General features: G+C 41.4%; 1 protein-coding gene across 4 annotated transcripts in view; it reads right to left on the bottom strand.

The window, feature by feature from the left end:
* Window positions 1-13,542, bottom strand: part of LOC133488347 (metabotropic glutamate receptor 4-like) — a 217,301-nt gene that overhangs the window by 80,165 nt on the left and 123,594 nt on the right. The window contains exon 1 of one of the 4 annotated variants that reach the window (XM_061796106.1): window positions 3,241-3,359. The exons of 2 other annotated variants lie outside the window; for them this stretch is intronic. In XM_061796106.1, the coding sequence (XP_061652090.1) occupies window positions 3,241-3,297 (57 nt within the window). In that variant the 5' untranslated portion in view covers window positions 3,298-3,359. Of the gene's footprint in view, window positions 1-3,226; window positions 3,360-13,542 lie in introns of those variants that run through there. One more of the 4 variants, XM_061796114.1, reaches the window with a different exon arrangement.

Below are 13,542 nucleotides of genomic sequence, written 5' to 3'. Positions count from 1 at the left end.
TCCGGTCCCCCTTCTCATAAAGAGGGACCACCACCCCAGTATGCAAATCCAGAGGCACTGTCCCCGAATTCCACGCGATGTTGCAGAGGCGTGTCAATGCATCATACCCAGTCTACGATATAGTTGAACAGGGTGGGAAACACCTTGAGAAACACCAGAGCAGAACACTGGATCCTAGTCGAACAGAAGTATGCCTGGATGAGCTGAAGTAGCATGGGCAGAATGCTTTCAGTTTCTATAATCTTCCAAAGCGAATCTCGGTCAACAGAGTCAAAGGCTGCAGTGAAGTCGATGAAGCACAGTACAGTTGGCACCATCATTGCTCCAACATGCGACAGGTGACAGAGGCTGAAGATTTGATCAATGTAGCCTCTGTTAGTGCGCAACTCACCTTGGTTTGGCCTTGTGTGCTAACTAAAACAGCTTTAAGAGGATCAGCGTGAAAATGTTAATGCAATGCCGATGAGACTCATCCCGCAGTAGTTGCTACAGATCTGCTTGTCCCCTTTCTTGAAGCTGGGCAGTTGGACACCTTCACTCCAGTTGCTTGGGATGGTTTCAACCTTCTCACACTTTAGTCATAACGCGGTGTAGCCATGGGCCAGTTGTCTTTGGGCAGCACATGTAGACTTCATCTGGCAGGCCTTCTTTGTTTGGAGCTTTGTTGTTTTTAATACGGCCTGAGGGGCATACAGACCTCCTCAATGGTAGGTAAACCTCTTCTGTCTCTCCTCGGTAGTGGTGATAACGGCCTCTGATCAGCCCAGCTGTTTTTTTTTCAAATCTGCAAATTAGCTGGCCCATCTGCTCTTCTCTCTACACGAACGACTGCACCTCAGCGCACCCGGCTGTCAAACGCCTCAAGTTTGCAGATGACACCACTGTCATCGGCCTCATCAAGGACGGTGACGAGTCTGCATATCGACAGGAAGTGGAGCGGCTGGAGCTGTGGTGCGGCCGACACAACCTGGAGCTGAACACGCTCAAAACTGTAGAGATGATCGTGGACTTCAGGAGGCATCCTTCGCCACAGCTGCCCCTCACGCTGTCCAGCTGCCTTGTGTCAACCGTCGAGACTTTCAAGTTCCAGAGAATTACAGTCTCTCAGGACCTGAAGTGGGTGACCAACATCAACTCCGTCCTCAAAAAGGCCCAGCAGAGGATGTACTTCCTGCGGCTTCTGAGAAAGCACGGCCTGCCACAGGAGCTGTTCTACACAGCGGTCATTGAATCAGTACTGTGATCTTCCATCACAGTCTGGTTTGGTGCTGCTACAAAAAAGGACAAACTCCAACAGACAATCAAAACTGCTGAAAGGATTGTCGGTACCCCCCTACCCACCCTTGAGGACTTGCACGCTGCCAGAACTAAGACAAGAGCGTGCAAAATCCTCTCGGACCCTCCATATCCCTGCCACCAGCTCTTCCAGCTCCTTGCCTCAGATAGGCGCTACCGATCAATGCAAACTAGAACTAGCAGACATTCCAACAGCTTCTTCCCACTTGAGATCAACTTCTTAAACACCAAACCTACAATTCCATTACAACATGCTGGCAATTTTTTGACTTGAGTTCGTTGTCACATTTCTGTCAAGCCAATTATATATTACTCGTGCACTCACTGTAGTAGTGTCGCCACGCTGCACTATTTGCATATCTGTTGTTGACCAATACTGGCCACTCATGCCAGAGTAGCATCTGCTCCATTTGCACATTGATTGAGGAGTATCTGCAACATTTGCACAATCAACATTGTCCCAGATTATCGCACTACTCGTCACTTTAAACTGCATACACTCCTTGAAGTCTCGGCGCCCTTTGCACAATGGTCATTGCACCGGACTATTGCAATATTAGTAATTCGAACTGCTCTAAGTGCTAGAGGACTCTGCATCTTTTGCACAATTGTCAAAAAAAGAAATAATGTACCGGCATTAACAGACAACTAGCAACCCTTTATCGCTCAGTGACTGTTTTTTTCTTTTTGTCAATGTCTATGTCACAAAAGTGTTCTCTGTCAATTGATTGTTTGTTGTCGTACTAGAGCGGCTCCAACTACCGGAGACAAATTCCTTGTATGTTTTTTTTGGACATATTTGGCAAATAAAGATGATTCTGATTCTAATAGTATTGTTTGGCAAAATATTTTTTTTATTTGCTATTTGCTCCTCCTTTCTGCATCTCTACAAAATAAATGAAATGATAACCGTGTCAGTAATCCATCTCCTTGGAAGAAATTGATGTTGTGAGAAGAAAGGGGCTATTTTCAGCTGACAGCAAAAGACACATGGGGGACAAATTTGCTATAGTAGCCTGTTGGTTTTGTCTCACACCTGAAAAACTAGAACAAGATGGAATATAGAATGTAATCCCAAAGTGAAAAAGGTAAATGGTATTGTTGTCAAAGAGATAAAGAGCTAAACCTTTATCATATTTATCATCAGGGCAATATACTCTAATTCTCGAATGAAATAATATGATTGGTCTTTGATTGGTCTTCTTAGTAAAAGCATCATTTCAAAAACACAAAACAAGGGATCTAAATATGAATTAAAATGAAACACACTACAACATTGAGCTGCAGGTTTAAGGTTAAGGTTAAATATAACAGATGAGGTAGGCTGTGTACTATATTTCCTCTGTTGATCGCATCAAATATTAATGGGGACTACACATGTGTAAGCTGCAACACTGAGTGTGGGCAACTTCCTGCTCCTTTAATCGTGTTTCTTCTGGGTCCAAACACTACGTGATCGGCAAATTCACATTAAATTTGATTACATTGCAAATCCATGAACCTACATTTTATTACATTGCAAATCCATGAACCTGCATGGAAAAAAAGCCAGAATTGGTAAATATGTGTATTATTCAAGATAGAAAAAAAGGTATCATTGCATGACCTTGCACATGGCTAGGCCTTCATGACATCAAGCAATCACGTTTTTATGTTACACTGATTAAGATGAAAGTCAATTGTAGGATAAAAAGCTTTCTATGTCATCCAAGGAGCAATATCCCATTCAGATTTTGAGTAGTCTTTAACAACTAAATTGAAAATAGTAGTAAATAAGATTCCTGTAGCAGCTAAACAATGACTTGAGAGTAAAATTTTACAGATACAGTAATGGCAAATTGACTTAGAATATACAGTGGAACTTCGGTTTACAAACGACCCAGTTTACGAACAATTCAGTTTATGAACAACTTTTTAAAAGAAAAATTACCTCAGATTACATACTATTTTTCGTGTACAGTCGTGAACAGTCTTTGCATGGCCGCACAAGGCTAAGAACATGCGTTTTGCTTTGGTTTGTTTTTTTGCACCGTATAAACATCTTTTGTTCCATGCTTCAAGTATCTTTGTTTTTTTGCCTAAAATGGCCACACCATCCCACAATGCAAAGCAAATGCCGTGCTGCATTGTGGGAGGTGGTAGCCAGTCAGGGCTACAAGTAACCACAGTGAACGTAAACATTAGTGTACTGGAAAATGGAAAGACACTGCACAGTGATTTGCTAACCAACACACTGTTATTTCATCATCAGAAATGATGTGTTCACCTATTTCTACAACCCCAATTCCAATGAAGTTGGGATGTTGTGTTAAACATAAACAAAAACAGAATACAATGATTTGCAAATCATGTTCAACCTATATTTAATTGAATACACTACAAAGACAAGATATTCAATGTTCAAACTGATAAACTTTATTGTTTTTAGCAAATAATCATTAACTTTGAATTTTATGGCTGCAACACGTTTTTAAAAAGTTGGGAAAAAAACGATAACCGATCACTGATCCGATCACAAGATAGAGGAATGTGTCTATTTAAATGACTTGTTCATTTCCTGTATATACTTGTGTACTTAATGGCTCAAAAAATTATATTTACAAGAAATGATGTATCTTTGTTCATCTATTTAAGCCAGTGAGGCATAGTGACAGACAGAACAAATGATAAATGGTCTTCTATTAGATGGCAGGAAGTACATACAGTAATTAATGTATCCACTTTTTGTGACATTTTTGTTTGTTGGTGTTCCGTGAGATTTTTCAATTGTAAAATATGTTCCTTGGCTCCACAAAGGTTGGAAATAACTGCTCTCGTCAGATCGTGCATTCTAATCAGTCAGGTCAAACCAACATTACATGACAGAAATAATGGGTGCTAACTTACTATAATTAAATTACTTTATTTTTTTAAATTACTTCCCGCACACCGAAACTTTAGAGCATAATTCGACAGAACGGCGGCATGTTTACGTCCAACCGTTCGTGGTACCACTAGCTTGCTAGTCTACATAACGTTTTGTTGCCTGCTTGCGAGCCGTATCGTATTAAAAGAGTCGTGACCGTAGGTGAGAAAGAAAAAGATCCCGGATATAAGCGGCCGAAATGAGTTTTCCTCCGCAGGGTGTCAGGAGATAGGGTGAGAAGCTCGGTCATCCGGGAGGAGCTCAGAGTAGAGCCGCTGCTCCTCCACATCGAGAGGAGCAAGATGAGGTGGCTGGGGCAGCTGATTCGGATGCCTCCCGGACGCCTTCCTGGTGAGGTGTTCCGGGCACATCCCACGGGGAGGAGACCCCGGGGAGGAGACCCCAGGGACGACCCAGGACACGCTGGAGAGACTACATCCTTCGGCTGGCCTGGGAACGCCTCAGGATCCCCCTGAAAGAGCTGGATGAAATTGATGGGGAGAGGGAAGTCTGGGCGTCCCTGCTAAAGCTACTGCGCCCGTGACCCGACCTCGGATAAGCGGTAGAAAATGGATGGATGGATGGAAGATAAAGCCCAATGATCATAAAAAACGGGATGCGGTGGTATCGGAGTACAATATTTTATTGGAGATGTCTGACATCGTGAAATAGCAAATTTGTCTTGTAGTCTGCATTACGTGTTGTCTGTCTCAGACGTGTTGTCTGTCCCACACCGCCAACATGTTATTTTTTTTGTTTTTTAAAATAATTTTATTGCCGTCAGATATTTCCAATACTACGTCAAAAGATGCACGACAAGACTAAAAATAAACTAGCTTTTGTATTCAAATATACTGTGCACAATGGCGAGGCGGGGTAAATGTCTTTTGCAGAGCTGATCAATGACGTCATTGATCAGATCGGCGAATTATGACATTAAAGCCGATCACCATCCATCCATTTTCTGAGCCGCTTCTCCTCACTAGGGTGGCGGGCATGCTGGAGCCTATCCCAGCTATCATCGGGCAAGAGGCGGGGTACACCCTGAACTGGTTGCCAGCCAATCGCAGGGCACATACAAACAAACAACCATTCGCACGCACAGTCACACCTACGGGCAATTTAGAGTCTTCAATTCATGCATGTTTTTGGGATGTGGGAGGAAACCGCAGTGCCGGAGAAAACCCACCCAGGCACGGGGAGAATATGCAAACTGTTCTCCCCGTGCCTGCAGGGATTGAACCCGGGTCCTCAGAACTGTGAGGCTGACGCTTTAACCAGTCGTCCACCGTGCCACCGCCGATCAGCATAAATTGCTAAATATCGGCCGATACCAATCAGCCCGATAAAATCGGTGTAAAGTCTATTGGAGAGTGATGTAGAGGCATGGCAGAGGGATGAGTGGTGATGATGAAGCACAGCATCGCAACAAAACTTACATCCCTTTCAAGACAGTTAATTAAAAAACCTTCACCAGCACCATGGCATAATGTCTGGAGCGAATCAGAATATATAAGCTGTTGCAGGTCAAGGGGTTAACCTCCAATAGAAGTCCACTGATAAATGCTGAGGCAGGAACATTGAGTGAACGGGCACACACTAAACATCCTGGGGTTATCGAAGTCACAGGCGGTATTAGATTTATCTGGAGACTGCATTATCTCCACTGAAAAAGATTTGGTCTACCACCTTGTTCTGTCTGTCCCTCGTGTCTTATCACATTTGAAGAAAACGAATGGGGAGGAATGTTTTAGAAATCATCAAGACTGTGGACTCTGTATAGATGAATGCTTTGCCACTCCACTAAGGTATGGTTTATGCCAAACCGAGAGTTTAACATTGTCCTAGTTTGCAGAGTCAGCTTTAAAATATTAACCATGTCATTTTGGAACATCTTTGTCTGAAACCAAAATATGAGAGCCCAAGTGTCATTGTAGAACATTTGTCATGCCACAGTAAATTATGTGACCACTTTCTCATGAGAATGAGAATATACCCTTCTCTCACCATAGCAAGTGAAGCCTTGAAGATAAAAGCAGCCTGCAAGGTTTGATAGACTTTTTGTGGGGCATACCACTGACTGAGGCAAATTAATGACCTCTCCCATCCCCCCCTGGAGAGAGACTGGTGTATGGGGAGGTTTATAAATAGAGCAATGGTTTGATGGAAAGTCTGTGATACGTGTGTTTTACTTAGTCTTACTAATACTAGATGACCCACCAAGACTGGGGGGAAAAAAACTCTCTAGCTGAAACAAGTCTACTGACACATGCTCTCTTTTCTGTCAGTTTGGAACTAACCAATGACTTGCAGTAGTTTTGTGGCAAAATATACATTGCTGCATTACTCGAGAGAGGTAAATAAGACTTTAGGTTGGTATCTTAAACAGTGTTTCCCAACCAGGGGTACGCGACCACATTCCAGGGGCTACGTGGAAACAGGTGTGGACCGGTGTCACGAAATACATGTACCGGCTTTACGTATTCAGGATTAAAAATATATATAATAATTTAGCTGTAATCCGGTACAGTTACTGAAAAAAGACATGTAATCAGATTACAGGTACATTTATTAAAAATTTGGATTATGTCATATGATTACATTTGTAATACGGTGAGAGAGAGGCTGATTGTTGATTTGAGCACTCACCCCCTTTGCCACTCGCGGGCGGGCCAAGCAACCTGGTCAAACGTTTAGCAGAGCAACAAATGGTTAAATGGTCACAACATAGCCATGGCCGTGTTTCCATCCCAAAAGCCGCTTGTTTAAAAGCGAAGTTATGGACTGTGACTGGATCGTATTCACTGGAGGACTTATTCATTTTGGATAACATTTACCAAAGAAAACTGAGCTGTCAAAGTCATTCGGACTGCTACTGACTTCGGTTGTGGAGGAGCTAGCATAGCGAGCTAGCTCAGGTGCCCGCAGCTAAGTACAGTAAGTAAACAGTTCACTATCCACTATAAAAGTCACTCACTGCTTCACTATTTAAACACTATACTACCACTGGTAAACCTGTCACCGGGAATAAAAAATGTTTATCCGTGGTGACGTCACGTATTGTCATGCATCATAATTACGAGTGTGTGCGTGCCTGTGCACGCGCGTGTAAACCTTAATTTGTTAATTTCACTCATTGTAACAAACACCAAGTGTGTGGCTCATGTGAAACTAGTGAGTGTAATTTCCTTCACGGGTTGTTTAAAGTATGTTTTTATCTATCTATCTATCTATCTATCTGTCTGTCTGTCTGTCTGTCTGTCTATCAGAACCAGAATAAGAATTATCTTTATTTGCCAAGTATGTCAAAAACACACAAGGAATTTGTCTCCGTTAGTTGGAGCCGCTCTAGTACGACAACAGACTTTTGAGACATCAAAACAAAAACATAAAAACACAGTACGGAGAGTCACTGAGCAATGAAAGGTTACCAGGAATGTGGTAATGCCGATAAATTATTAAAAAAAATTACAACCCCAATTCCAATGAAGTTGGGATGTTGTGTTAAACATAAATAAAAACAGAATATAATGATTTTCAAATCATGTTCAACCTATATTTAATTGAATATACTACAAAGACCAGATATTTGATGTTCAAACTAATAAACTTTATTGTTTTTAGCAAATAATCATTAACTTAGAATTTTATGGCTGCAACACGTTCGAAAAAGGCTGGGACAGGTGGCAAAAAAGACTGAGAAAGTTGAGGAATGCTCATCAAACACCTGTTTGGAACATCCCACAGGTGAACAGGATAATTTGGAACAGGTGGGTGCCATGATTGGGTATAAAGGGAGCTTCCCTGAATTGCTCAGTCATTCACAAGGAAAGATGGGGCGAGGTTCACCTCTTTCTGAACAAGTGCGTGAGAAAATAGTCGAACAGTTTAAGGACAATGTATAATTGCACGGAATTTAGGGATTTCATCATCTACAGTCCATAACATCATCAAAAGGTTGAGAGAATCTGGAGATATCACTGCATGTAAGCGGCAAGGCTGAAAACCAACATTGAGTGCAAGTGACCTTCGATCCCTCAGGCGGCACTGCATCAAAAACTGACATCAATGTGTAAAGGATATCACCACATGTGCTCAGGAACACTTCAGAAAACCAATGTCAGTAAATACAGTTTGGTGCTACATCCAGAAGTGCAACTTGAAACTCTACTATGCAAAGCAAAAGCCATTTATCAACAACACCCAGAAACGCCGCTGGCTTCTCTGGGCCCGAGCTCATCTAAGATGGACTGATGCAAAGTGGAAAAGTGTTCTGTGGTCCCACGAGTCCACATTTCAAATAATTTTGGGAACTTGTGGACGTCGTGTCCTCCGGGCCAAAGAGGAAAAGAACCATCCGGACTGTTATGGACGCAAAGTTCAAAAGCCAGCATCTGTGACGGTATGGGGCTGTGTTAGTCCCAATGGCATGGGTAACTTACACATCTGCACCATTAATGCTGAAAGATACATACAGGTTTTGGAGAAACATATGCTGCCATCCAAGCAACGTCTTTTTCATGGACACCCCTGCTTATTTCAGCAAGTCAATGCCAAACCACATTCTGCACATGTTATAACAGGCTTCGTAGTAAAAGAGTGCAGGTACTAGACTGGCCTGCCTGCACCTGTCTCCCATTTAAAATGTGTGGCGCATTATGAAGCGTAAAATACGACAACGGAGACCCCGGACTGTTGAATAGCTGAAGCTGTACATCAAGCAAGAATGGGAAAGAATTCCACCTACAATGCTTCAACAATTAGTGTCCTCAGTTCCCAAATGTTTATTGAATGTTGTTAAAAGAAAAGGTGATGTAACACAGTGGTAAATATGATCCTGTCCCAGCTTTTTTGGAACGTGTTGCAGCCATCAAATTTATGTTTATGATTATTTGCTAAAAACAATCAAGTTTATCACTTTGAACATTAAATATCTTTGTAGTGTATTCAATTAAATATAGGTTGAACATGATTTGCATACCATTGTATTCTGTTTGAGTCACTGATGGTGTAGTGGTGCACTCGCCTGACTTTGGTGCGGGCAGCGCGGGATCAGTTCCCACTCAGTGATGGTGTGAATGTGAGTGCGAATGGTTGTCCGTGTCTCTTTGTGCCCTGCGACTGACTGGCGACCAGTTCACGGTCTAGTCCGCCTTTCGCCCGAAGTCAGCTGGGATAGGCTCCAGCACCCCGCGACCCTAACCAGGATAAGCGGTGTTGAAAATGGATGGATGGATGTATTCTGTTTTTATTTATGTTTAACACAACGTCCCAATTTCATTGGAATTGGGGTTGTACAATTGTGCAAAGTCCTCTAGCAATTTAGAACAGTTTGAAATGACTAATAGACCAATAGTCTGGTACAGTGACCATTGTGCAAATGGTGCAGAGACTTAAAAAGCAGTTTAAAGTGACTAGTAGTGCAAGAATCTTAACACAGTTTCAATTGTGCAAATGGTGCAGATACTTCTCAAGCACATGAGTGGTCAGTATTGGTCAACAACAGATATACAAATAGTGGAGAGTGGTGAGACTACTACAGTGAGTGTACGAATAATGTATAATCGGCCCGACTATCTATCTATCTATCTATCTATCTATCTATCTATCTATCTATCTATCTATCTATCTATCTATCTATCTATCTATCTATCTATCTATCTATCTATCTATCTATCTATCTATCTATCTATCTATCTATCTATCTATCTATCTATCCATCCATCCATCTTCTGTGACAGTTCAAAAAACAGCTTTCCTCATGGAACTAAGTAATTATTGTTTCAAATGTCCTTAAATCCATCCAGTTCCTCTGGATTCAGGAGCGTTCGCATAACACTCGGTAAATACTATGAGGTATACAGTATATAACAAACGCTGGTTTAGTATTTATTTCATATTTCTTTTATGGGTATTACTTATTTTCAAGGCAACATATTTGTTTTTGTTTGAGTTACTGGAAAAAGAAGACAATGCCTGAGAATTAAATGTTCACATTAAGGAGGTAAAATAAAACGATTCATTCAATAATCAGTTTGGTTAAGTCCTACTTTTGGAGAATCATCAACACGTATGAGTGGTTGGGTACTCATGGTATGTCAATATTCTTCAGGGGGTACGCAAGACAAAAAAGGTTGGGAGCTACTGCCTTAAAAGACTGAGACAAAAAATAAACATTTGTGGGAAGATGCATGAAAACACAAAATGGCTAGAAGCATCATCTTGTATTTTTATGTTGATGTTCTGCCTATTTCTTTGGATGTACCTGATGCTCCTATTGTCTACAGCAGGGGTTCTCAAACCTTTGGGGTCCAGGGTCGCCTTACGTTAGGTTTACAGTATGTTCTCAGTGGCCACAGCAATCATGTTTCATCCCGGGATGGACGTGAGACAACGTAGGGGGACTGGATGGACATACGTGACAGGCTGTGATCAAAGGTGGGCAGTGACGTGCTAAATTTACTCAGTTTCCTTACTTAACATAACTTTTTGGATAAATTGTACTTGTCAGAGTAAATTTAATGCAATACTTGAGTATTTTTGTTAAAAATAAACAATACTTTAACCCTGTCACATTGAGCTAGTGTTGGATCTATCTCTCCCAACACCTATAAAAATGCACAAAAGGAATGAAGACGCTGGTTTCTTTTTCTCTTGAGGAGGTCGTATGGGAGATTGTTCAGATTACAGCCTCTCATCACGTTCTAAACAATCTCTCCCATCGCTCCTGTATTTATTTGAAATAGGGAGGTTTCTGAGTTTACAAGACATAACATACTAAGCTTACAAGACACAACACACTAAGGGGAGGGTTTCAAGGTGAAGAGATGGGACCAACACCTGCCACGTCCCCGGCCACGTCCTTGGTCAAGGCTCCCTTCTCTCTGATGATTCCTGCTGAGTCATCTTCTTGAAGGCGAGACATCTTCCTTTCTCAAAATCGTCCATAATACTAATGCAAGCTTAGCAAATAAATGATAACTTCTATAATATATTTAACAGCTACATTTCACTGGCTACTTTTGTTTGTATTATTGCTTGCACAATCTATTTGTTTTGGTTTGGTTTTCTGCCTCGGGCAATGGATATGACTCTTCTTTCATCAATTCAACGTAACCACTAGTGACTTATGACTCCATTTCACCCAGTGAACAGACCCAGGCTGTCACATGGCCACACAGAAATGCCACAAGCAAAGCTTTCAAAGTGACAAATTTACGTGCAGAATAGCAGAACCAACAGTGGCATGAGTCTCGCGGTCAGAAGAGGCACAACACCCCTGGCCTCATATTCAGTCTATGAATACCTTACAGACTTACAGAAAAGAATAGCTACTTTATGTCATGTGCTGTCATCTGTGTCTGCCTAAAACTGTTTACATTACAGCCCACAAGAACTCCACTTTGAACATGAGAAAATATGTAGTGGTTTTTCTACAGCATGTAATCGCTGCCAAGTCAGACAATTATGATGGTTCACAAGTATAAACAAAAAAAGTTAATTTCAGACTATTTATTGTGGCTGAATTTGTATTATTGTATGTTATTTTATAAAGATGTAATTCCTTTTTAAGTTAAAGTGAGATTGTTGGGCAATATCTGATTTTGCATATTGCTATTTTTTTATTTTTGTGTATTTGCCGTTCAAGCTTTAAAACTTTACTCAAGTAACCATTTGGAGGAATACTTTTTACTTATTACTTAAATCATATTGTTGTAAAGCAACAGGACTTACTCCCCCAGTTTTGGAACCGACTGGTCCACAGCATTGGTTTAAGGATATTAAAATTTGTGACTTCACGCTACAAAATCATTGATATCAGATCAGATCAGATAAAACTCAAAGTTTAAACTCTAATCCGAACCAATCAAAGGCTCTCTAAGATGAGTCAGTATGGTTGAGTGTGGAGAAACCAGGCAGTGACGGTTAATGGGGAAGTGAAGGGACAGTTTTCTCAAGTACATCTTCACACATTATCATCAACTATCAACTTTTGTGCACCTTGTCTGACAAGCACTTGCTGTCCAGTTCTTTCTGATATCCTGCAGACATGTATGGATGTATGGACGTGGCTCAGACACTCATTCAACCCAACATGAAGCTTCTCACTCTCATTCAATGCACCAAATAATCAGTTCATTCAAAAGTTCATTTTCTATGCAAACTAGTTCATAGTTCAGTTCACTGTTTCAAAAATGGACTACTTCAGTTCATAGTTGATAATTAAAAATTTTGAACTAAGTTCACTGTTCCAAAAATAAACTATCCATCCATCCATCCATTTTCTGAGCCGCTTCTCCTCACTAGGGTCGCGGGCGTGCTGGATGATAGCCTATCCCGGCTATCATCGGGCAGGATGCGGGGTACACCCTGAACTGGTTGCCAGCCAATCGCAAGGCACATACAAACAAACAACCATTCGCACTCACATTCACACCTACGGGCAATTTAGAGTCGTCAATTAACCTACCATGCATGTTTTTGGGAGGAAACCGGAGTGGATGGAAAAAACCCACGCAGGCAAGGGGAGAACATGCTAACTCCACACAGGCGGGGCCGGGGATTGAACCCCGCTCCTCAGAAATGTGAGGCAGATGCTCTAACCAGTCACCCACCGTGCCGCCAAAAATAAACTAATTCATGTTTTTCTTTTCAATACTTGATGTTGCTGATCGGCTATTACCCTAAAAAAATGGCCTTTCATTTCCCCATTGTTGCCACCCATTTAGTCCACACTAGTAGCCACCTGCAGCCTTCACCCTACAATCTCAAAAACATGAGTAAAAACCTTTTGCATGAAAGGTCTTTTTTTTAAAAATGAGGAATTCATACGTAAACAGGACTTTTGTTCTTAATGTGCAAACAAAAACATGCAACACAGAATGACAGGATCATGGTGAAAGGACATTGATTTTGCATTCCTCGCAGCTCTGGTTGACTATGTTAATAAAATATAGACCCATATCTTGTAAATAAATTCCATATTGTGACAGTGTGATTGTACAGTATTTTAACTAAAGCATTCTGATACAACTATTAATTTTCCCAACAAAGAACACATTCACGGAGTGTCACTGAACGCACCTTGCAAATGTCAACATGAATGGTGGCCGCACTGAATCGGCTGCCAAATACGGCGTTTATCGCCCGATATATGAAGTCTTGTATATAGTGTATTCAGACGGGTTTTCTTCTGGAAGTGCCAAACAAAACCTGGCACTCTTGAATGAAAATGAACTTGCGTTCGAGAACTGCTCACAGACGCCAGAATGACAGCGTTTTCAGTGACGTTCATCAAGCAGAAATGAACTAAGTTACGCTCACGTTTCCACAAAATAGGA

This window comes from Phyllopteryx taeniolatus, chromosome 1, assembly GCF_024500385.1.
Source record: "Phyllopteryx taeniolatus isolate TA_2022b chromosome 1, UOR_Ptae_1.2, whole genome shotgun sequence".
Taxonomy (NCBI): domain Eukaryota; kingdom Metazoa; phylum Chordata; class Actinopteri; order Syngnathiformes; family Syngnathidae; genus Phyllopteryx; species Phyllopteryx taeniolatus.
Note: the sequence above shows the minus strand (reverse complement) of the source record. Positions and strands in the feature narration are given on the sequence as shown.